This window comes from Nicotiana sylvestris, chromosome 1, assembly GCF_000393655.2.
Source record: "Nicotiana sylvestris chromosome 1, ASM39365v2, whole genome shotgun sequence".
NCBI lineage: Eukaryota > Viridiplantae > Streptophyta > Magnoliopsida > Solanales > Solanaceae > Nicotiana > Nicotiana sylvestris.
This window is the reverse complement of record NC_091057.1, coordinates 153,013,197-153,038,110: the sequence shown is the minus strand read 5'-3', so window position 1 is coordinate 153,038,110 and position 24,914 is coordinate 153,013,197. Positions and strand designations below refer to the sequence as shown.

Here is a 24,914-nt window from a genome sequence, read left to right as displayed (position 1 = left end):
ATTTTTCCAATTCATTTTAAAAAAAAAGGAGAGCCTATATTATTAAAAAAGCATAAATACAATATTAATATACCAAACTAGCCCTAAAATATTAAGCGGAAGAAGTCATAGGGAATATATATGTATGTATGTAACTTAATTGCTACACTTTTTGGTATCCTGCTGTCTAAACTCTAACATAATTTTATACCGTGTCAATTTGATTTTAATTTTAGTGGTTTATTGGCAACGGAAATTAAGTTATGGTCTATTCTGGTATTGTGGTTTATTTTGATTAGCGTCTATTTTGCCAAAGTTTAAATTAAGTTAATTAAGAGATGGTTGTGTTGTGTTTAAATTAAGTTAATAATGAGATGGCATGAGAAATCACACAAGTCAAGATGAATAACCAAGTGGTCCACGCCTTTCTTCTCTCTCTCTCTCTGTCTCTGCTATCTCTAAAAATTTGCAGCTAGCAAGTTGTATTTAATAGAAATTTATGTAAATAAAATCTACAGAAACTGCCATAATGTCACTATAATTCTGAATGTTAAATCTCAACCCTTCCTTCCTTATCACACACTCTCATCTCTCTCTATATCCCCCACACAATTTCTCCCTTCCTTCTTCCTCTCTTTTACTTTCTTTTTCTCTTGCCCCTGGTTGAGTATTCATTTTCCAATTTCAAAAACCTTCTCAAAAGTACTGTTCCTTATCCTTTCCTCTTTTAGTTTAAACCCCTCTTATCAAATTCCCATAGTAATCATATTATTGATAAATACTTCATATCAATACTTATACGACACATTTATAGCAGGTGTGGTATACTATACTTCATTTCATAGTTACTGAATGAAGCATTAAATACCCTTTTCTTGTTTAAGAACTTGTCGAAACTTCAGCATTTGTAGCAGGTAATTCTCAGAATTATGTCCCTTTTCTCGTGAAGCATGACATTGACAACCGAAATTATGTCGCGAATTCTATCCACACAAGGAAAAAATACTCTGTTTATTCTCAGTATCTTGCTTGTATTTCCTTATTTTGTTTCTTTGAATAAATTCTTTTTAAGGAGTGTGCTACTGCCACCTCCAGCAGGTACAGTTATAATCCAAAGAAAGGACTATATTTAATTCGTTAATTGGATTTAATTATATAGGTACATTTAAAGAATCTGAAACTTTGAAAATGGCACCAAACAAGAATGGTCGTGGCAAGACGAAGGGAGACAAGAAGAAGAAGGAAGAGAAGGGTATTCTTTAACAATCTGAATTTGCTCGTTTAATGCATTTTAAAAATAAGATTTAAATGTCAATGATTTTTTATTGCTTACTGATGATATTTTTCTTTTTTGCTGCTCATCAGTTCTTCCAGTTGTAATGGATATCATGATAAACCTTCCGGACGAGACTCAAGTTATTTTAAAGGTTTGTCATTTATGAAACAAAATTATTGGTCGATATTGCTTATGAAATACAAGGCCAGTGTCATTAGTTTGTTTAAAACATAGGTCCTTTTTTTTTTCTTTCCAAATATACAAGTTCAACCTAGTTTGTTGCTTTTTCAAGGAAGCAGAGTTCTTCTACTACTTTTCAAATAGTCGGTTAACCATCTCAACTCTCAAGATTTCATTGGTTACTTGCATAAGCACAACTCTTTAAACTCTTTTCTAATTTTGATATCTATTACTAGTAGTTTTGAAAATTGAATGGTCAATAAGCAAATCCACTAGAAGTCGTAGAAATAAAATTCATATGGTCGACAAAAAAATTTGAGAGGCCGTAAAAACAAGAGTCATATATGAGTTTCGTCATATCAACGTGCACGCAATATATACTATTTAATGATAATAAAATATTTTGTGAATGTGACATATATTAAAATTCATGAAGTGACATGGATAAGGTGAGTTCAACATTTATTTATTTTTTGTTAATAATTCACTTAGCATTAATTTATCTAGGAAAAATATTGCTACACGTTTATTAATATAATAAAATATCCTCAACTATCTTAAATTATTTAAACGTTTTTTTTTTGTTTGAGCAGGGAATATCTACGGATAGGATTATTGATGTTCGTCGATTACTATCAGTGAACACAACAACTTGTAATATCACCAATTTCTCCCTATCTCATGAGGTAAATAAAGGGCATTACTAGAGCTGTCATATTTTCTTATCTTTTTTATAGGAGGAGCATTTGATTTTTACTGTTATCCCACTTAACAGATAAGAGGCCCACGTTTAAAAGATACAGTGGACGTTTCCGCACTGAAGCCCTGCCTCCTGAATCTTGTCGAAGGTAAAAAAACATTTAAGAATTCACGACGTCGTATAGGATATTTCTATTTTAGGAAGTAGTCCTGGGTCCATCAAGGTCTTGAAATTTTCAAATCCCGATTTAACCCTCAAACATTTTTATTTTTCCTTTTTTTGACACAGAGGATTACGATGAAGAAAGCGCCACAGCGCACGTTAGAAGGCTGCTGGATATCGTTGCTTGTACGACGAGTTTTGGGCCGTCGGGAAGTAGTGGCAAAGAGTTGAAAAGTGAGACTAGCAAGAATGCGCGGGGTGCGCAGGATAACAAGAGCGCCAAAAAGTCCAACAAGGTTCGGGCAAATGATAAGCTACCGTCCCCGCCACAATCGCCGACGCCGACGCCAGCTCAGCAGCTGGGTAAAGATGCGGCGGCAGTGGACGTAGAGGGAGAAATGAGCAATACGTGCCCTAAGATTGGAAGCTTCTATGAGTTCTTCTCGCTTTCTCATCTCACGCCCCCTCTTCAGTGTAATGCTATTTTTTTTTTTTAATTCAGGCACCGATTTTCTTGAAGTCCTTTTTACTCAATTAAAGCTAGAAAACAAGTGGATTAATTCACAATTTCTTATAATTGCGTAATTTTTGCAGTCATAAGAAGGGCAACTAGACAGCAAGATGATGAAGTTTTGCCAGATGATCATCTTTTCTCTCTTGAAGTAAGGCTATTTGAAACAAGCTTCATTATTCCTTAGTCTAATGATTTCAGTCATGTGACTTTCAGATATCATCTAATCATAAAATAACATATTAATGGGCATCTGTCATTGTTTATAGGTGAAACTTTGTAATGGGAAGCTGGTTATCATTGAAGCTTGCAGAAAAGGATTTTACAACTTTGGAAAGCAGGGGATTCTTTGTCACAATCTTGTTGATTTGTTGAGACAACTCAGTAGAGCATTTGACAATGTGGGCATATTCTCTAACTTTAAATTCAGCCATGCTAGTTTTTGTTTTTTTGTTTGCAAGGATATATAGTTATTGAAATTGACATTGCTCATCCTTCTTTTCAGGCTTACGATGATCTCATGAAAGCATTCTTAGAACGTAATAAGGTGCAGTCAGATGATTTCCCTGACATGTTTCATCACCTTAAGTTTTCTAAAACTGATTACACGTAGTGAATGTTTTCTTCATTCGTTTAAGATTCTCATGTATCCAAGGGTGTAAACTGTTTTTCTTCTTCAATACAGTTTGGGAATCTTCCGTACGGTTTCAGAGCCAACACATGGCTTATACCACCTGTGGGAGCACAGTTGCCATCTATCTTCCCACCTCTACCTGTGGAGGACGAAAAATGGGGAGCAAATGGAGGTGGTCTAGGTCGAGATGGAAAATCTGATTTGTTACCTTATGCCAATGAATTTTTGAATGTTGCATCCATGCCTTGTAAGACAACAGAGGAGAGGCAGATCCGAGACAGGAAGGCTTTTCTTCTTCATAGTTTATTTGTTGATGTCGCCATTTTTCGAGCTATTTCAGCTGTAAAGCATGTCATGGAGAATGTCAAACCAGCTCATTGTGATTCGAATGGAGAAATCATTTTTAATGAGACAGTTGGGGACTTGAGCGTGTTTGTTACCAAAGATGCCTCAAATGCTAGTTGCAAAATAGATACCAAAATTGATGGATTTCAAGCAACTGGAATAGCTGTGAAGAATCTGATGGAAAGAAATCTACTGAAGGGGATAACTGCTGATGAAAATACTGCCGCCCATGTAAGAAAATACAAAGAAAAATGATGTAGATCCTAATGTTTTTGTTTTACTCCTGATATAAGAGCATTTGATTGAAAAAAAAAAACTTGCTGCATTTTCAATTCAGGATATTGCTACTTTAGGTGTTTTGAATGTAAGGCATTGTGGTTACATTGCAACTGTAAAAGTTCAAGGAAAAGAAAATGACAAAGTGGACAATCCACTGGAAAGCATGGAACTTCCTGATCAGCCTGATGGTGGTGCAAATGCCCTCAATATCAACAGGTATTACTTGAATTTTCCCACAATAAGCCAATAAGTCATAGTTAATTGGTCTCTTTCTGTTGTGGTTTCGCAAAGCAAACAACAAATATTTTCTTCTTTTTTGACTATTAAAAGGTGAAGATAAGGTTTTATTGAGCTATTGCACAAATACTTCTTTAAGTTAGATAAAGTGGGATTCTCGTTCTAGTTCAGCTTTTAGACACAAAAGTTTGCTGGATGAAGAAATTATTCTGGAGGAGAAGTCTTTAACTAGGAGATTTTTCCAAAATTACATGCAATAAAACAACTGCACTCCGAGACCTTTTTTGCTCTGATGATGTAGTGCTTTAAAATTTCCTGGTCTCCGATCCTTCCTAAACCTTTTCCTGGTCTCCGATCCCTCCTAAACCTCATTGTCCACAGCTTCTATGTAGATTTTAATTGGAATGCTCTTCCAAAGGTAAAAACAATGAAGAAAGTAAAGAGAAACGTTATGCCTCAATTTGGGGTAACTTGATAAAGTTTAATAGCTTTAGCACAATTTTTGACCTTCCACTACAATTATCCATGACATGTACAAACATGATAGTTATGTGCAACATCTCCCAATGCACTACTATTAGGTTGCTCTATTGTCTTGGATTGTTCGAACTTAATAACCTCGTGCTAATCGTTTGTCATTTCTGTGTGATATTCACATCTTACTGGTCCTGTATTTTCAATAGATATTTGCTATTGGACATACCTACTGCATTCGTCTTCTCAACACTTAATTGTCTATTTTTCTTAACATTTTATCTTGCAGTTTACGCTTGCTCCTTCACAAGAAAGTGGATAACAAGGTAGGGCATTCAAAACCTTCAGCAGCTGAAGAGATGACTTGCTATCAGGCATTTGTAAGGAGAATACTAGAACAGAGTCTTACCAAGCTTGAAGAAGAGAAAATAGAAGGTGACTCTTTCATCAGATGGGAACTTGGTGCATGCTGGATACAACACTTGCAAGATCAGAAGAAATCAGAAAAGGACAAAAAAAACCCAGTTGAGAAGACAAAAAATGAGATGAAAGTTGAAGGGCTTGGAATACCTCTTAAGTCACTCAAGAACAAAAAGAAGAACACAGATGGGGCTAACATGGAATCCCAGTCTGAAAGCTTCAAATCTGTCACAAATGATGTAGGAGGGGGATCAGAAAAAGGCATCCCGCAGTCTGGGAATTCTCAGTTTGAGAGTGATACGGATCAAAATCAGCTTGTACTCAAGACATTGTTGTCTGATGCCGGTTTTACTAGGTTAAAAGAGTCGGAGACTGGACTTCACCTTAAGGTAGAAAATTTTCAATATTTATTGACAGATTATTAGAAGGCCTTAATTGGTTTCCGTTTTCTAACCCCTTCCTGCTGTTGATAGTCTTTGGAAGAGCTGATTGATCTGTCACAGAAGTATTACAACGAAGTTGCCCTTCCAAAGCTGGTAATAATTAAATAGTATTGTGTATATATAAACCTATAAAAAAAGTGTATGATAGATATATCAATTTGTGACAAGTGGTCTCTTGGCTGTGTTTCATTTCACATGCATTGCAGGTTGCTGATTTTGGCTCTTTGGAACTCTCACCAGTAGATGGTCGAACTTTAACTGATTTCATGCATACCCGGGGTCTACGTATGCGTTCTCTTGGACACGTAGTAAGTCTTATTGGTCATTTTTCTACTCTGACTGATTTTTCATGTTCTTTTTTTGTTGTGTGTGTGTGTGTCTGGTCTGTCTGTCTGTAGACACAAACACACACATTTGTCTACTTTATCTTCAATTTCTCTGTCTTCTAGTCTAGTAACTTCCTTTCTCCAAGTCATAATACTTTTTTTTGTTGATGAAGTATCTCCAAGTCATAATACTTTTTTACCTGGGAACATTCAATTGTATTATAATAAAATATGAATGTTGGAATTTTGTTAGAACTATCAAAAGTTCTTAAAATTATCTGAAAGTTGCTTTTCACATTCTTTATCTCTTTCTTAGTGCCTTTGCATTGATCTGGCTGGAGATGATGGTAAATCCCATGTGCAGCTGTAAAACAATATTAGGTAGATTTTTATCTCATTAAGCTGCGCCTAAATTGATCCTTGCTTCTTTTTTCTCTTGGGCAGGTTAAACTTTCCGAGAAGTTATCACATGTTCAATCTCTTTGTATACACGAGATGATAGTCCGGGCTTTTAAACATATTTTGCAAGCAGTTATTGCATCTGTTGTTGACATTGAGGATATGGCTGCGATAATTGCTGCTGCCTTGAATATGATGCTTGGGGTACCTGTAAATGATGAATCAAATGAGTCTCACGGCGTTGATTCTTTGATCTGGAAATGGCTGGAACTATTTTTGAAGAAGCGATATGAATGGGACGTAGGGAGCCTAAACTACAAAGATGTGAGGAAATTTGCAGTTCTTCGTGGTTTATGCCATAAGGTACTTCAAACTCTTTTTCTGAACAATTAAGAATGGCCTTAGTGTGGGAGTATTGCATGTGTAGTTTTTTGTCCTAGGTTATATTCCTTTTCCACAATTAAAAGTAACATTTCCATTAAATGTTGTTTGTAATTGAATGATGAAAATCTGAATAGTTATCGTTCAGCATACATTATATGTCAAACACTGTGCCTGGTTGCATTTGATGGATTTGGGAGGCTACACAGTTGACTATATCTGACCTTTCTTCTGAGAATGTATTAATTATCAAACACTTGGATTTTCACCATCTTTGAAGTAGGAAAAAATATTTGCTAAGACAGTGATTTGACTAGCCAATTGCAAAGAAGGTATATGAGTTGTTCTGTATGTTGTTTATCTAGTGTCGCTTGTAGGTGCACTAATTTGTTTATTATTTAACATGGGAAAAGATAAAACTCTTATGCAGATAAACCTGAATACTTCGGTGATGGGAATGAATATTGTTACATTATTTTTTCAAACAAGACACTTACGAGAACTTTTTCTGTATAGGTGGGAATTGAACTGGTTCCAAGAGATTATGAAATGAGTTCCCCAAATCCTTTTCAAAAAGTAGACATTGTCAGCCTAGTACCAGTGCATAAGGTGATAATGCAACCCTGTCAACATGCTCGATACTTGGAGATATTATGCCGAATTCTCCTTTGTTCGTACTTGCTAAATGTTTTCTACTTCCCCTTGTATCTTTGTGCCTCCTTTTTTGCAGCAAGCTGCTTGCTCTTCTGCAGATGGTAGGCAGCTTTTGGAATCATCCAAAACAGCTCTAGATAAGGGAAAACTTGAAGATGCTGTCAGCTATGGGACTAAGGTAATTGATTTTTAGATAAAAAAGAGTTGTGTATTACATTTTCCCTTCTTCCGAGTGAAACATTCTATTGTAGAGAAACCAATTTATTTTGGTGGGCTTCACAACTCAATGGCTTCTTAGGTTTTTGCCATCTGTTAGTCTTGGATATACTAGAAAAGATTGGTTTAGAAGAAAAAAATAAGCAAAAGCCCGGTGATACTTTCGTATACCATGTGATCACTGCTGCAATTTTTTGTGGTGCTTTCAGGCTCTTGCTAAGCTGGTTGCAGTATGTGGTCCATACCATCGGATGACAGCTGGAGCTTATAGCCTTCTTGCTGTTGTTCTGTATCACACCGGTGATTTTAATCAGGTATTCTTGAGAAGCTCATCCACATAGATCTCCTTAGTCCTACATTGTTACTTTTCTCTCTGCTTCAACTACTCTGACTCTATCCATATTCAACTGTTAAATGTGTTGATGCTGGTGGTATCCATGACAGGCCACAATCTATCAGCAAAAGGCCTTGGACATAAATGAAAGAGAGTTGGGCCTCGATCACCCAGACACCATGAAAAGTTATGGTGATCTTGCAGTTTTCTATTACCGACTTCAACACACAGAGTTGGCTCTCAAGTATGTTTATTTCTGTTAGATTGCCCAGTACTTAAATTTCATTTATGGTGCAACTATTAAAAAAAGAACAAAAAGAAGAAGAAGAAGAAGAAGAAGAAGAAGAAGAAGAAGAAGAAGAAGAAGAAGAAAGAGGACGAACTATAGAAGTGGATGTGGAGATTCATTATCATATACTAGACTTTTTGCTGTCTTTGAGTTTCTGGCTGTCGTTTTGTCAAGTTAATTGAAAAATATATTAGAGAGTCTAAATTATTGAATATTGGATTGAGACTGGTCTCAATGGAGCAGCATAGATACGAGAATTCATATAGCTGACCCCAACTAGCTTGGGATTGAGGCGTGTTGGTTGTCTTTTTTGGTCGATATCTTTTTGGTTTTCTTTCCTCTTATTGTAGCTAATTAATTTTTTATCAAGTAATAAGATTGGCAAAAACACCCCTGTAATAAGAAGTATACCAAAAAGTAGAAACCTTACAAAAAGATATGGTTTTCTACGAATGACACCCAATCTTCTATACCTACGGGAATCTCGTGGGTGCACCAAGAGGTAATACGGGATGAGAGGCTACTCCTCAAGTGTACAAAACCCTTCTCGATTCCATCAAAATCTCTCTCCCTCTCTCTCTCTCTCTCTACTCTCCATTGCATCGTCTCTTCCATTCTCTAAAGGTCCATGCAAAAAAAACTTCTCTAACTGTGCATGGCATTACCCATTGAAGACCAAAGCAACACAGTTTTTCCCTACCACAAGCAAGACACGATCCGGCAATGTAAAAAGAGATGATTCTAGTCTTTACCCGAACCTTTGCACATGCTTATTGTTGCTAATTGTTGTGTTGAACTTGTTTAACTGATTGCTTGAATCGTGAGGAAATGTTACATAATGTTAGTGGGGAAGAGGTTTACCAATAGCCGTGCTAGGCACTGAAGTTGATGTAGCCGTGGTACTGAATATTGAATCAAGCTTGTGAAATGCCTATGATAGATTGAAATTTGGGCAAGGAATATGATCTTGAGTGACAGTTCAAATAATAAAGTTTGTGTACCTGGAGTGGTCAAGTTATGAACAATAAAAAAAGAAAAAAAAAGTTGGTCAGATTATGTACAAAATAGACCTAAATAAAAAAGTCCTTATAAAAACACACTAAATCAACATGATGAAAACTTTTACACTCCCAATAATGAAAGATTGTACCACTCATATCTGCTCCTCACTTTGGACATTAACATAGTAATGCTTTAATATTTGTTTTGATTCTTTTCATTTTTATCATGTTGTTATTCCCTCTTTATTGCCAATTTACCATTTCGATTGTTCAGGTATGTAAAACGAGCTCTTTATCTGTTGCATCTCACATGTGGCCCCTCACATCCAAACACTGCGGCGACATATATAAATGTGGCAATGATGGAGGAAGGGCTTGGTAATGTGCATGTTGCCCTCAGATATCTCCATAAAGCTTTGAAGTGTAACCAGAAGTTACTTGGTCCTGACCATATTCAGGTTCCTTTCTTCTTCCGCTGGAGTTTATTGGAGTAGTATTTTGTTTTATTTATCGCATTCACAGTTCCCTCTAGTTCTTTAGGCATGTCAAACTAAAGTGGCCTTATTCAGGAAAAAATGACCTCTTATTTCCTATTCTACGACATGAATATTAAAATAATTGAAAAAAAGGGGTTGGTACGGGATAGTTTCCTTGTCGACGAGTGTACTTGTGTACTTGAGTAGATGTGTTATTGAATTTCATCAACTTTGTACGGTATGCTTATATGACTATAAGAAAAGAAGTAATGCCATTCAAGTGATTGTTTTCGATGCCTATGGCCTGGCTATAGGGCTAAGATGTTCACAAATAAGCTTCAGTGCAGCACCTGCTGGTAGACAATTTCTTTTTTTCTTTGTGATTTATCTGTCACCAGCCATTGACATCAGATAGTCTTAAGATATGCAAGACATTGCTGACTACCACAGTTGCTGAATTATAAGTTCATTCACAGTTCCATCTTTTTTTTTTATTTTCGTTTTAATCGAGTAACTTCAGTGTGATCTTTAACAAATGACTGTACTTAAGGCTTCTTTTGTTTCGGCTTCAAAGTGAGTACTCATTGTTAGCACATCCGGACCCCAGAGTGCGCCAAAGGGAAATAAGGGTTAATCGTGAACCTTCCTAATCTTTTAAGTAAATATGTTTGAGCTGACAATAGGTCCAAATTGCCTCTCCACCATTTTCAGTAGATTGATGCCTTAGAGGCTTAGACTGGGATATTTGAAGCTATGTGATATCTATCAGAAACTCAGAATGTGGTGTGCTACCGTGCTTGTTTATGTTTGTGGTAGTTTAGCTAATAAAACTATACTTACTTTCTTTGGTTCAAGCTTTGATGCATGGTGCTGTATTTTTGAGCTTGATTAAACACGTGGAAGATTGAAACCTTCCAGTTGTTAAACGAACTCCATCAGTATATTGTAATTCTTCAAAACCATGTCTTAGTTTGTTGCAACATAATTAGACACCCTTCATTCTGATTAACCCAGTCAATTATCTTTTTGGGCTCTTGCCTTAGCCTACACCTGTCTGATCTAGTTACCTTTGTGCCTCTGTGATTTCCAGACAGCTGCAAGTTACCATGCTATAGCAATCGCACTCTCTTTGATGGAAGCTTATCCTTTGAGTGTTCAGCATGAGCAAACAACCTTGCAGATACTCCGAGCAAAGCTTGGTCCAGATGATCTTCGCACTCAGGTTAACTTCTGTCTCATGCACATGTACACAATCACTAGGCCCACTCTTTTGCTCTGGAGAGAAGACATGAACAAGTTGCATTTTACTGTCACTGTTACTTTTTTTTTTCTTTTTCCTTGTGAAATTATATTACCTCAAATGAATATCAACCAATGCTTTACACAGACATAATTTCTTCGGGGTAAACTACTAAAATTACAACTCCAGATGTCTATACTAATCAGGTTGTCTTTAAATGGCATGGCATTTCTTTTTTGGTGACTAAGTGATGGATTGAGTGACGATGCTATAGAAATATGATGTAGGCTTCTCTAGTAATTTTATGTCTATTTTGTTTTTACTTCAGCCAAGTATTTTTCATAATTACAAATTGTTCTGATCTTTGCTGAAGGATGCTGCTGCATGGCTTGAGTATTTTGAGTCAAAGGCTTTTGAACAGCAAGAAGCTGCTCGGAACGGAACCAAGAAGCCTGATGCATCAATAGCCAGCAAGGGTCATTTGAGGTATATTGCATGTATTGCTTATTTTTAATTTATTAGTAGACTTAATGAGTAAAACAGACAACCTTAATTTCTGTCCTAGTTCTTATTAGACTGCAAGATATTGTAATCACTGAAGGACTTGAATCATCATTGTCTTCCAGAGCATATGTTTGATATTTCTTTCACCCACTGTCTAGTCCTTTTGCTTTGAAATTAGAGGATGTGTTCACTATGCCTTCATGTGCTGTCTCTTCAATTTATGCTCAAAGGCATCCTGATTATTTTATTGCATCAACGCCTGCAATCCATCTATGTATATTGAGTTTGTTATGACACTCCATTTGGTGTCTCTTTCTTGCTTTAAGATCCTCAATTTTAGGAATATGAATTTTTCTAGGAAGGACAATGTTCAGTGGCTTCCAATGTAAGAGTTTTATGTTTCCCGGGGATCTTGTAATTGCATAAATTTTTATGCACATAGGATTTCACAAAAATGTATTAGTGGATAGCCATACTCTAGAGATCACTTAATAAAATATTTCAGCTTTAATCTTGTGGTGATATACTCTATTACACAGTGTGTCAGATTTGCTCGACTACATCAATCCAAATCCTGATGCCAAAGGAAGAGATGTTGGATCAAAAAGAAAAGGTTTTGTCTCAAAGGTACGTGATGCTTAGAATACCATATCTTTCTTGCTTGTTTATGATTTTCGAATACTTATCAGCATGAATTGGTCTATGGAAATAATCTTGGACGAAGTCGTTCATCTTATGAAAACTTGTTATAAATAAGCAGTAGCAATTATGTTATTTCTGGAAGGTCTACCATCTGTAATACCAGTCTGGAAGAGGAGGAGGGAATGAGTGAACTAGTTTAAAAGAGAACTGGTACTGTTTAGAAGCTATGACATCTCTCTAGGGGAATCCTTTTGTAGTTTTGGGAGATGTATCTGGTTATCAGCTCAAGTTTTTTGTGCTGACTCTATATGTATGACAATGTTACCAATCTAAAAAAGGAAGCTTTGACATCTTTCTGGCACTCTTAAGTTCTGTTTGCCTTTCCTGTTCTTCCCAAGTATGCACTGTAGCTTGAAACTTGAGGCTGACATTGCATATGCCTGATAAACTACTTACCATGCTCTCAAACGAAACGTGCAAACAATGCTCTGTAGATGGTTAAGTGGATCAGCTCCCCTTTTCTTATCCTTCCTCTTTCTCTCATTTTTTTTCCAGGCTTTTATTTCCCAGGTGAAGGGACAATCTGATCAAAGCAATGTTACCTCACCAAACTCTGACACTCCTAAAGATGTCCTAAAAGAAGAGTCAGATGAGGAGAAACAAATTGTTGAAGATCATACTGATCCCCAGATGAATTTGGAACCCGTTGACACAGTAGTTAAATCCCATCACAATGGAGATGAAGAAATTGCTGAGGACAAACCCGTTCATTTGGTGAAGGAAGCTTCAATTGTGAAGCCTGTTGTCCGTGAAGTCTTATCTGAACCTTCTGCTGAAGCAGAAGATGGATGGCAGTCAGTGCAGAGACCAAGGTCAGGTGGTTTCTATGGACGAAGACGAAGGCAGAGGCGGCAAACCATCAGCAAGGTCATTGGTTACCAGAAAAAGGACTCTGTTTCTGAGGTTGATCATGCTAAACTGAAGAATAACTATCAAGCTAGTAAATATTATGTCTTAAAGAAACGGACATCACCAGGAAGTTATGCAGATTATTACATAGCAAAAAATCAATCTCCTGGTACCAAACTTGGTCGAAGAGTCATAAAAGCTGTAACCTACCGTGTCAAGTCTGTGCCATCATCTGTCAGAGATGCTGTTCCTGAGATCTCCACAACTGGAGGAGATTTGTTAGATACTTTGTCAGAGCAGGTCCAAGTTTCTGCAACAAAGGAGGTTGTGTCACTACCAAAGAGAAGCTCGATTGTAAACCTAGGAAAATCTCCTTCCTATAAGGAAGTGGCACTTGCCCCACCAGGTACCATCTCTATGTTGCAGGAGAGAGTTTCTGAAAATGAAGTTCCTGATAATCAAGACGTTCTAAAAGTTGGAGAGGAGAGCAGTGGAGCAGAAGAAAATTCTGAAACAATGAAAAAAGATGCAGAATCCGTAAAGGAAGAGAACATTCAGGATCTTGTTACAGATTCTGCTGATCAAGTACAAAATGAAACACAAGATACTGACAACAAAGAAGAAATTCAACTGAGTGATCTCAAAGGTGGTGAAATTTCAGATGTGATATCTGCAAATGCATCTATTCAACCCAGTCATGTTGATGTTAGTCCAATGGAACAGGGAAGTGTCCAGGCTCATAATGTTCCTACTTCTGATAATTCTCCCAAGGTGGATCTCTGTGAAAAGGACTCATCAAGCAATTTGGATCCTAGCTGTATCTCGAATTTGACCTTGCAAGACATGGATCATCTGAAGGTAACAGCTGCATCATCTCTTACATGTGATGCAAGTCGAGAATTGTCGAGAAAGCTATCCGCATCAGCAGCACCATTCAGTCCCTCCCCAGCCATTGCCCGTGTAGCACCGTTACCTATGAACATTAATCTCCCTTCTCCTCCTGGAACACTACCACCCGTTGGCCCTTGGCCAATGAACATGTCTCTTCATCAAGGACCACCAACTATGTTACCCAATCCAATGTGCTCCTCCCCTCATCACCTGTACCCTTCACCTCCGCACACCCCAAACATGATGCACCCATTGCGCTTTATGTACCCTCCGTATTCTCAACCCCAGACGTTACCTCCAAGTACGTTCCCGATGAGCAGCAGCAATTTCCATCCGAATCATTATGCTTGGCAATGCAATATACCTCCTAATGCATCTGAGTACGTTCCTGCCACAGTTTGGCCTGGCTGCCACCCAGTCGAGTTTTCTATATCACCACCTGTGATTGAGCCATTAACTGACTCAATTTCTGCTGCTAAGGAACCATCTGATAACCCTGAAAGCATTATTTTGGCAACAAGCTTACCAGTAGATCTTAACACTGGGGATGAAGTTAAGGAAGAAGTAAATCTTCCAGCATCAGAGACGGGGGAGAGCTTAGCTGCGGTTGGATCAGAGAAAGAGAGAGCAAGCAGCATTTCAAATTCACATTTTGTTACCTTGTCCAGTAATCAATTAGAAGAGGGTAATGGATCAAATGAGAATGCTGTGCAGAGAAATCCTACGGAGACCGATAAGGAGAAGACCTTCAACATTTTGGTACGGGGCCGGAGGAACCGCAAACAAACTCTAAGAATGCCAATTAGTTTGCTCAAGAGACCATATTCCTCTCAGCCCTTCAAAGCTGTATATAGCAGGGTTATAAGAGAGACTGAGGTTCCCAGGTCTACCAGCTTTGATTCACACGAACATGGCATAGCAACTGCTACTTGAGGCGGTTTTTATGTCTTTTACCAGATAACCCTAGCAGGATGGTCTGTTGAAGCTGAGTATACATATCTGTTGGTCATATACAATGACTGCTGGAATTTATTGCTGCTCTGGTTCTCATGGCTTTGATGTTTGTTGGCTTTCAGACTATGCCACAGATTGACTTAAAGGTTAGTTCTCTCCTTACCAAGGCTATTTTCCTGCTTCCAATTGGGCAAAATAATAATCCTTTGATTAATCGTCCTTTTAACTCTTGGGAAAGTAGAGATACATCTAGCTTCTTTTGGACCCCTACCGATGGGTTTAACATTAACAGAATAATCTACCTTTGATATACAGTAGAATTTCTAAAAAATTCAGCGCGTATAGTGTTGACATATCAGTAAGTGAATAAGCTAAGGTGTAGTCTCATGTAGCAAATGGTTTCAATCCTATATCCTTCTATAGAAAGACTTGAAGAAATGATCGAAACTGTATGCTGTAACTGCTAATGGGCTATATTTTCAGTTCTTTGATTAAATCTGATATTAATTTTACTCCATGAAGCAACAATGTATGGTTTCTGCTTACACATGTTTTTTTTAATTGATATGCAGGTTCACTTCTCAATATACTTTTTGACGCTAAGGAGTTGTCTTTTTTTTTGTTTGTTTATGCTTCATTCACAGTTTGGTTAGAACATTTTTCGTCTCTTTAGGAGCATAGTGCAATATAAAATTCTTCTTCTCGTTATTTTCTCAGTTGCTAGTGATTATTGGTTTCACTGACTTGTAAATGATACCAAATTTTTCGACTGCTCCAAAAAAGTATATCTGGATCTGATCTAGGGCTGAAAGTTGTACGCAATACATTCGGCTCTAAGTTCAAATCTAACATGATTTGAAATGAATTCTGAGATTTTTGGATTCCATTTGGATTGGGTACAAAGGAAGCTTGCAGAGGCACATTTACTTACTTACAGTATTTAGTAGAATATGTTCATTCCTCCTATAGGCTGGCTGGATATTATTCAGACTAACCATGCACTAGCATTCATTGTAAGACTATTAGGTGTCTAATAACAGCTCTGATGAGCAAAGGGTGAAATACATACTGATTCAATGTCACGATACTAGACTTCTGATCTCCACAAATGAATGTTTGCTAGATTAAAGTTGTCAATACATGTAATCCCTTCAAAAGTACTAAAGAATATGAAATAAAGAAAGGAAAGTTCAGCTAGTCCTTCAGAGGAGACATTTTTAGAAGCACTAGCAAAAGTGTTGAATTTGTTTCAAGGAGGCTTTGGCCCTTAGATGTGCTGAGCCTGCAGAATCCAAACTCATCCACAAAAGTATATTTGGGACGGAATTCTGTACAACAACTGTGAAGAGCGCTCCTAATGGTGAATGAACTTGATGTTTTTTTGGGTGGGGGTGGGGGTGGGGTGGTTCTACTTGTTCCCCTAGTCTACCTTTTAACAATTATATTCTTTAGATCTTTGCTAGATTGAACTCGTAGGGTAGTTGGGAAGAGTTGGTTCATCCAACTTCTTTAGCCTTAACAACGTTTCCAAGATGATGCATGCCAACATTGTTGAACCGAGAACAAATCCATAGCCTATTTTCCATCCTTCCCCTGCGCCTGCATAATGCATCCCCAATACTATGTTCACAGCTCCAAAGAAGAGAGCAGTCCTGCCCACCCAACCATGATACAGATTCCAGTACTTGCGATACTTGCTGTCTTTATCTGGTCTTACAAAGAATGCCAAAACCTATGTGAATGTAAAATAAAGTGAATGTTAGAGCGGCTTCTATGATCCTAAAATATGGGACCTTTAACATGACACATTTTTCTTTTTAAAAAGAAGGCATCCATTCATTAGAATGAGGATGTTTGTCAATCTTCTCTACTATATTCTGTCCTCCATGTTTAGTGTTCCAGCAGCTAACCCATAGGTTTTAAGCATACAGTCAATTATCAAGTTATGAATATCATTTTTGCTGATTGAGATTAGGGACAAACCTGAAGAATACTAAGCACAAGAATAAGAATGCCTATGCCTTGATGTCCTGGTATATGGGGTTGCAGCCTGTTGTTGAGTTGAACTCCGACAACCACTCCAGCAAGTCCTAATATGAATCCTATGAATTGAGCAGATACATGAAAGTAGTACCATAACGGTTGGCTCCTAAAGTATCTCGCAAAAATTGCTCCAAAGGGAGAGAATAGTCCCCATCCTAATATACCCAACACCCCATGGGTCTTCTTTGAGCTCATGTAGTTAGTAGGTGTATCAGTGGCAGCAAATGAAGTACCTGAGGAGAAAGAGAAAATCATCTCAACTTAATAAGTCTTACATCTAAGCACAAGGTTTATAGAAGGCATGGAGAAACACTGAGAATTGCGCATTGCGAAGGCCATTGCTTTAGTGCACATTTGATTTATTTGTAAATTTTGATACTCTTGTTAATTATTTTAGAAAAAAGGGCAGCCCGGTGCACTAGGCTCCCGCTATGCGCTGGGTCCGGGGAAGGGCCTGACCACAAGGGTCTCTTGTACACAGCCTTATCTTGCATTTCTGTAAGAGGTTGTTTTCACGACTCGAACCCATAACCTCCTGGTCACATGACAACAACTTTACCAGTTACGCCGAGATATACATGATATTTAGAGAGACAGAGATGACCAGACCTGACGAGAAGTCGAATTGTATGGTTGTTTTGTCCTCATGAACAGTGAGATGGTGGTGCTGAGGAGATTTGGTGGAGAAAGCTAGTAAGATTGGTTGAGTTTTTAGAGGAGTTGGATACTTCAATTGGAAGGCCAAGTAAGCTGTGGCACCTTGAACGTAGATGATAGGTGGAACACTTGTCAATGGCAGTTCTCCTTTGTCTGGTATGATTTTTGAGGGAGTGAATCCCTCAACATAATATTGTTTGATTTTTCCTTGACCTGCTGGAGTCACCCATCCAACCATACAGCTAGAATTGATCATCATTCCATCTGGGGAGAACCCCATTCCTATCCATCCGGATGTATAAATGGTTGATAACACAATGGTGATCACATTATCTTTACTCTGAGAGTACTGTAATCAGAAATTAAGTTGAAGTCATTATAATTGCATTATAAGCTATTGATCTCCCTGCAATGCACTAATTGATAGTAGTATCATATATTCCCTCTGTTTTAATTTGTTTGACATCATTTCTCTTTGTTCTGTCTCTAAAAGATTGACAACTATATATGTTTAGCAACTCTTAGCTAGCGTTTAAACATAGTTTTAGTTGAAAATTGAAAAATGAATTTTTGAAGATAAGATGAAAATACTTTTTGAAAGTTGAAATTGTGTTTGGACATGCATTTTGTTTTCAAAATTCACCAAAAAAATAGTTAAAATTTATAAACAAACAGATATTCGAAAGAAAAAAACCTCCCAAATTCTATGGCTAGCTTAATATTTTTTTTTTTTTGGCAATCCACTAGGCAAGCGCCTAGGGCTAGTTTTTTATTAATAAAAGAAAAGAAAAATACAACAATTAGGAAAAGTACAAATAAGGGGGACAATAGCACCGGTATTGTTACCCATATGTCTTGGCTATATAATCACTCCTTTGCGCCTCACATTGCCTTATGATGACAGCCTCATGTAGAGGATTCATGAAGTAGCTGCCGGCAAAGTCTCACGAGGGCATATAATCTCATAGCCGTGTGGATATTTACCTTCTCATTTTGCCTTTTAATTGGACAATCTTCTAGAGGTTGACACGATTTGTGTGGACCCACTAGAAGGTACAATTGGTACTTTAAACAACTTAATTTGATTATGTATTAAAGACTATTCTTGAAAGGCTAATTAATGCATATTAGAGATTTGCATAATTAATGTTAAAGTGAACTTACACGTAGCAGGAAAGAGTTCCAAACAGGTTGACAAACCATATTTTCAAGACCACCATAAGGAGGAGGAAGAAATTCTGCAAGATTAACGCTACAAAGCGCTTTTGCATCTTCATCAATGGCCATAGTTCCCATATTCCCTCTTTGAAAACCAAACAAAATCACAAAGAATATTGACAGCACCAACAATCTTGAGATGCCATCCATTTTCTTTTCTCTTTTTTCCTCCCGAGATTAATCAAAAATTGGAGCAGCCTATATTGTGTAGGCAATGAATGAAGAGATAAGAGGAATTTTGTTGAGGATCAAAGTAGGTAAAGGGTGTTCGTTAGTAAATTGTTTTCTTGGAGTTGAAGGTTTAGAGATTGAAGAAGGTGGTGGGGATGGTGGTTGGAGGTGGCTGGTGATTATCATCATTCTCATCCACCTGAATACTTTAACAAACAACATTGATAGCAATAAAGAGAAAACCTTCGAACTGTCGATCATTACCAAATCTGTAACAGCAGTTAAATTAGCATTTGCTAATTATATTTATGTTTAAGAGGTTTGGTGTATAATAGACGGTGATATTTGCGGTTAGTTGTCCCTCTTCAACATCAAAATTAAAAATGAGAGAGAGATGTAGAGGAATTTTAGGGATGAGGTAAGAAAAATTGTCCTGTGAATATCATGGATAAGATCCAATGCTCACTTCACATGTGGATTACCTCTTTTCCAACTATGTTGAGAAAAGGAAATAAAATTTAAAAATGAAAGAGAAAAGAAAAGGCATCTCTAGGATTGAAAAAAAAAAACAACCTAAATCGTGGAGAAAATATTATTTCCTATGAATTTAAGTGTTCTTTAAAAATTTTATCTCGAGAGATAATTATCATAGAAAAAAAAGAGAGAGAACTAATGTCTAATATTATTCTCGTTGTCGTTGTCATTGGAATATAATTTCAAACAGTATTGTGTTTGACAAAGATCCTAGCTTTGATAGAATATGACTTTATTATAGTGTCTTATGCACAACTAAGCGAAACTGAAGGTTCGCTCATTTTGATCCTTTTTAAACATCTCATCTCATGTGGTTAGAGTCATTAGTAATCATATGGTTCCGTAATCATATAATCTCGATAACTTAAAAATTATATTACGGAGATTTTACTCTAGGGCTTTTTTATTTTATTTTTTTTGTGATCTTGCACTGCCTCATTTGTCTCTTAAACTTAGGGGTATATATGGATCGGGTTGGTTAGGTTTTTATTAAAACCAAACCAAACCAACTAATATCAGTTTGGATTGGTTCGTTTTCATCGAGTTTTTTCGGATTTTTTTGTTAAGTGAATATTATTTCAATCTTACTATAAAGTTATAAATAAAGTTTTGATAAGTGAATATATGTTTAGTAACAGTCAAAAAAATTGACAAACATATGATCTATTAAAATATTCTAATGGGAGAATTTTTTTAGTAACACATGATCACAGATAGTTATTTTTTTAGTCATTTAACAATAATTTTTCGTTAATGTATAATTTCAAGGTTAATCGAATTTAATAATTAAATATAAAAATCAATATGATACTTAAATAATGACATGTTCTATTTAATTTTAAATTATCAAAATACCATTTCAAATTCGAAAAAGATATAAGAAATCTTGACACATGAATATGAAAGAACAAAGAGATGGATGATTGACGCATTTCAATAACACTTGATAAGAAAATGATACAACCCATTATTCAAAGTAAATAAAAGTGAATGCATTACTTCATTGTTCTATTAATATTACATACCATGAGAGGATCCCAAATATTTTTATATATTAAAAAAAAAAAAATATAAAGTCTTAAAAGTATATATTTATTTCTCGGTCTGGTTTGAATTTTTTATCCAATACCAAATCAAACCAAACCTAGTGGAAGTTTTTAATCGGTTTGGTTTGACTTTTCGATTTGGTACAATTTGAACACCCCTACCTAAACTAATTATTGCTAAAAATACAATCACATGACGATTAATCTGCTTCTCAAAATCAAAATAAAATGGTTTTAAGAATAATAGAAGTCTTGCCAACGAAAATCGTTGTTAAGCCGGAAAATAATAGAAAAAGTGTACTGTTCCGCAATTTGTATACAACTTTTTTTGATCCTCTGAAGTAAAAACAAAGCTACTAGTCAGTTGCTGCCCAAAAATTACAGAGAAAAACAAATATAAAGAGGACCCCAGCAGCAACTTGAGTTATTTTTCAAATGAAAACTGACGGACTCATTGTTAGACTGGGCCAAGCTCATTTACGCCGAATGGAACAAAAAATGGTGGTTTAATTGGAGCAGCCCATTAGGCGTTGCTGGACTTGGAAAGCACCGGCCCATTATCCTTCCACTGCACAGAACGGGAGCTGTTCGTTGCTCTGTGAAACCAGCCTCACGCGGTCCACCCCACTTTAGGAGTCAAGCAGCCCATGCCTTGGCTTGGGCCACGTGACCCAACTCTATGCTTGGTCAGGGCAGGCCAGATTTGAGCCCACCAAATCCAACCTTTTGGGACAGCCCAGCATTCCACCACATTAATGCCCCCACTTGAGATACAAGCCCACGTCACTGAGCTCGGCGTGCATTGTTTTCTCCTAACTTCTTATAAACCCATGAATATTATTCTTCTACATCGATGTGGGAGCTGTTCATTGCCTTTTTTAAAACAACATTCTCTCAAGTAATTAATGCTAAGAGTCCACCATGTAAATAAAGCAAGTAATACTAGTTCATTACTTTTACCATAAGAGGAGTTAAAAAAATTATCTGGTGAAAATACTAGTTGAGGATTGAAAAATGAAGTCCTCCGACCACTAATTCACTAAAGGAAGCAGGATGTAAGTATAGGGTATGGCTGAGAACTATATATGTCTATTGTTTTAAGAACTTCAAAAAAGTATATTTATACTAATTCTACACCCGTTAATACAAAAAGTTAAAATTGAAAATAATATCACAGCGAAGTGGTATTTCATACACACTAACTTATAATCTTGAATTAGTGTTTGGAGTACATAACAAAGCAACAAGAAACAATTTACAATGCAATCACTACATATCTCCTCCTCCTAATTAGTACAATCAATGCAAGCAACGATTATTTCCACTGCACCTCCCCCTGCTCCTTCTGCACCCACCAAATGCAGCAATGAAACAGGGAAATAGAAAGAAAATAAAAAGAACTCTCAATGTGTCCACAACACTTGACCCCAATTGAGCAACTTCACCTACATTCATATTTCTCCTCTTCATTTGGAAATTTATGCTCCCAACGGATCACATGCCACATTCATTTGAAATCCAGAAACCCACAAATATTCTCATTTCACTTATAGAAATCAAGAAAATCTTCAAAAGAACCATGTAATTAGAATTATTCCAATTAATCAAGGTCCAGATGATTTTGGCATCCTATATATATGTTCTTCCCCACTTTTTTCATCAACCACAAATAGCCATTTACTTTTATCACTACTCTTCTTATTCACTACTTGATGACCATTTTTTTTCTCTCCTCTTATTAAATGAGCATAACATCCTGATTTGCTAATTCTTTCTTTCTTACCAAACTCTGTGCTTTTCCCAATCATAGTAACCTCTAATCCTTTACCAATAGGATGCTGAAGTGATCTTACCTTAGCCTTATTCTCCATTTTCTTCAATTTTCCTCCTACCATCCCTTTTCTCCCTTCTACATTATTTGTAACAACCACTGATCTATTAGGATTAACGTCAAGTTTTTCCATTAACATGTCATAATCATTCGTCTTTCGATCGACTAACGAGAAATCTATGTTCTCGTAATTATGCAAGACCTCAACAGGGTCTCCTGTTTTGAATTCTACCATGTCATTTAGCCCTGTTTCTTGAATTACTTTTTGTGTTTTGTCGAGTTTTGGCTCTGGAATAATGCATACTAATTTGCCTCCTGTTTGTCGAGCTGCTGCTGCTAAGGCCACAGTTGATGGAGATCCTTCGGTTGTGACTTCTACTATTAATTTGGCGCTCATCCCAGCTGCTAAGGCTGATATGAATTCGTTGCACTCTGGTTCTTGTGTTTCACATGAATTGCACATCTGCTTGTGTTTGCTACACTGCAGAAGAATGCATATGGTAAAGGGATAGACAGAATTAGCTCTATATGGATTCAACATAAAAACATATTAGGAATACTTTTTATCGCTATCAATGTTGTTTAACGCAGGTTGTCTGTCTTGTTTCTCAATGTGTAGTTATATTTTAAATAAATGATATGATTAGTAAAATTTTAGGTCAAGACACAAAATTAATTGCATTCGCTAGCCGAAAATGTATATAATATATATATTTTTTGTATATTACACATATATAAAAAATATGGTATATGTTATCGAATAGTATTATTTTTAGGAACAATTAAAAATATCCATTTTTCAAAATTTTACACCTTAAAACTCACTCTATGTTTACCTTTTGTTTGGTATTCACATATAAAAGAAAGCACCTTAGCTCATTTATATTATTTCATTATAGATAGGGAACATGGTAGCAGAATTGCATGGTGGTCAACAACTACAATCTCCAAGGATATTTTAAGAAATTACAAAACTTTCTCATTAGATTAAGGTCTTTATTATAGTAGATCATATATGCAGTTTATCCTTTTTCTGAGGCTAATCGCGTGCATTTCTCTTCTATGTTACTTAACAAGCTGAGAAGGGTTAACCTAACCCTCACCTATTCAAGGTAATTTATTTTAAAAAAAAAAAAAAAAAAGAGAAATAGGTGTTTACTCAGAACAAATTTTCTTTTTATGACGAAGGTCTGTTCTTTTGCTTATGAGAAAATCTATCTCTCTTAAGACATAGATATATGCTTCTATTTGTTTGCATCATAATCAAGAACACAGTAAAGATAAAAATCTCTCTTTATATCATGAGTAATATGTCAAGCTCGAACCTAAACTATCTGAATTTATATACCACAACAGCATAACAAGCGAACAACAAAAAATCGATCATCTAGGGGATATTAATTATAATGGAGGTGATCATGATGCAATTTATTTATTTATAATGCGCAACATGGTGCTCAAATATGGAAACGGAAAAAGGGAAATAGAAGGAGGAAAACAGCAAGAGACCTCTATATATATATAAGGAAGACTTACCAACTTGAGGGTGTCAAGATATGCATTTGCAGCATATTTTGGGGACCATTCCATTCTTCTAATTAGCGTTTCAATGAGGAAACAAATAAATTAAGAAGAAGCTAATCGCAGGTTTTTAATTTAATCACCTTCTTAATCTTTCTCTAGGAGGTTTTCTCCAATTTTCCTTATTGTAAAAGGACGTTTGCAGTGTATATGTTTTCTTATGCTTTAATTTGTTGTAGAAGAGATATTTAAGGACGCTTATATAACTTGTGCGATATAAGGGTCTTAAAAATTTGTGATAAACGAGGAAAACCCGTAGTTTTAATGCCAATTTACCCACATATTCGGGAATCCCCCTTTGGCCAACTAGATTTTCTGTTTGGCTTATCTTCCGAAATCTATTTATGTTAGGATTAAAATGAGTATTTAAAAAAAAAATGGAATTCGTTTTGAGTGTCAGTGTACATAAATAGTGTATGATTTCTTAATCTTTCAAATAAATACTTGATTGTCAAATTACAGAAATATATATGTAAAAATTAAAATTATTTAAATAGATATACAAGTCTAAATATTTATTATGAGAGACAAATGTGGTATACTAAGAAGGAACAGTTTGACAAATTCAAAATTTTGATAAATGTTATGAATAAAATTCTATTTAGAGTGAATGTCTATTTTGTAGAGAGTTTTACTTTGTGGCTAAGTCATTTTTTCCCTATAAATAAAGGGGTCTTACCCCATTGTAAATGATCCCAATATCAATAAGAATTCTCCCTCTCTCTAATTTGCTCTGCAATACTCTTCTTCTTCTTTTATTGTTCATAACACATTATCAGCACGAGACTCTAACCAATTGAGTAGAAGTTTTGGGATTGAGCATAATAATTGTCAATTGTTCCATGAACTTCCTTCATGATTAAAATTCTGGATTTAAGGTAAGTGTTTTACTTTTCCCTTTCAAATTCTTGAAATTCTATAATTTGATTTTATATACAAGCAAAGACAACAAAGTTTTATTATAACTCTAATGGAGT

At 36.1% G+C, this 24,914-nt stretch overlaps 3 protein-coding genes across 5 annotated transcripts; 1 reads left to right on the top strand and 2 right to left on the bottom strand.

Annotated features, from left to right (window-relative positions):
- Positions 1 to 566: 566 nt before the first annotated feature.
- On the top strand, positions 567 to 15,742 carry LOC104214095 (protein REDUCED CHLOROPLAST COVERAGE 1). 3 transcript variants are annotated; one of them, XM_009763711.2, is made up of 26 exons: positions 572 to 681; positions 797 to 893; positions 1,139 to 1,231; positions 1,345 to 1,406; positions 2,029 to 2,121; positions 2,211 to 2,283; positions 2,424 to 2,771; positions 2,892 to 2,959; positions 3,078 to 3,209; positions 3,314 to 3,355; positions 3,494 to 4,018; positions 4,125 to 4,282; positions 5,067 to 5,586; positions 5,671 to 5,733; positions 5,847 to 5,948; positions 6,411 to 6,728; positions 7,263 to 7,355; positions 7,477 to 7,578; positions 7,826 to 7,930; positions 8,061 to 8,194; positions 9,515 to 9,698; positions 10,807 to 10,938; positions 11,330 to 11,442; positions 12,000 to 12,087; positions 12,658 to 15,002; positions 15,429 to 15,742. In XM_009763711.2, the coding sequence occupies exons 3-25, from the start codon at positions 1,168 to 1,170 to the stop codon at positions 14,833 to 14,835; spliced, it is 5,697 nt and encodes a 1,898-aa protein (XP_009762013.1). In that variant the 5' UTR covers positions 572 to 681; positions 797 to 893; positions 1,139 to 1,167; the 3' UTR covers positions 14,836 to 15,002; positions 15,429 to 15,742. The 3 variants fall into 3 exon arrangements, with proteins under 3 accessions (XP_009762014.1, XP_009762012.1, XP_009762013.1); XM_009763712.2 differs by lacking the exon at positions 797 to 893 and having other exon boundaries at positions 567 to 796; XM_009763710.2 differs by having other exon boundaries at positions 567 to 893.
- A 215-nt stretch (positions 15,743 to 15,957) lies between these two features.
- LOC104214094 (cytochrome b561 and DOMON domain-containing protein At3g61750) lies at positions 15,958 to 19,500 on the bottom strand. Its single transcript, XM_009763709.2, has 4 exons — positions 18,721 to 19,500; positions 17,509 to 17,905; positions 16,840 to 17,132; positions 15,958 to 16,588 (listed from the first exon to the last, which is right to left on the bottom strand). Exons 1-4 carry the CDS (start codon positions 18,922 to 18,924, stop codon positions 16,316 to 16,318), a joined length of 1,167 nt encoding a protein of 388 aa, XP_009762011.1. The 5' UTR covers positions 18,925 to 19,500; the 3' UTR covers positions 15,958 to 16,315.
- A 2,527-nt stretch (positions 19,501 to 22,027) lies between these two features.
- LOC104214096 (uncharacterized) lies at positions 22,028 to 24,087 on the bottom strand. The gene is made up of 2 exons (XM_009763715.2): positions 23,893 to 24,087; positions 22,028 to 22,837 (listed from the first exon to the last, which is right to left on the bottom strand). The coding sequence occupies exons 1-2, from the start codon at positions 23,944 to 23,946 to the stop codon at positions 22,130 to 22,132; spliced, it is 762 nt and encodes a 253-aa protein (XP_009762017.1). The 5' UTR covers positions 23,947 to 24,087; the 3' UTR covers positions 22,028 to 22,129.
- Positions 24,088 to 24,914: the final 827 nt, after the last annotated feature.

Coding starts and splice junctions, on each gene's coding strand:
- LOC104214095 (XM_009763712.2), top strand. CDS start 1,168: ATGGCACCAAACAAGAATGGTCGTGGCAAGACGAAGGGAGACAAGAAG. Junction 7,356..7,476: donor GCCTAGTACCAGTGCATAAG/GTGATAATGCAA, acceptor CCTTTTTTGCAG/CAAGCTGCTTGCTCTTCTGC. Junction 12,088..12,657: donor GAAAAGGTTTTGTCTCAAAG/GTACGTGATGCT, acceptor TTTTTTTTCCAG/GCTTTTATTTCCCAGGTGAA.
- LOC104214094 (XM_009763709.2), bottom strand. CDS start 18,924: ATGGATGGCATCTCAAGATTGTTGGTGCTGTCAATATTCTTTGTGATT. Junction 17,906..18,720: donor GGAACTCTTTCCTGCTACGT/GTAAGTTCACTT, acceptor TTCTGATTACAG/TACTCTCAGAGTAAAGATAA. Junction 17,133..17,508: donor ACAATTCGACTTCTCGTCAG/GTCTGGTCATCT, acceptor CTTTCTCCTCAG/GTACTTCATTTGCTGCCACT.
- LOC104214096 (XM_009763715.2), bottom strand. CDS start 23,946: ATGGAATGGTCCCCAAAATATGCTGCAAATGCATATCTTGACACCCTC. Junction 22,838..23,892: donor ATCTTGACACCCTCAAGTTG/GTAAGTCTTCCT, acceptor ATTCTTCTGCAG/TGTAGCAAACACAAGCAGAT.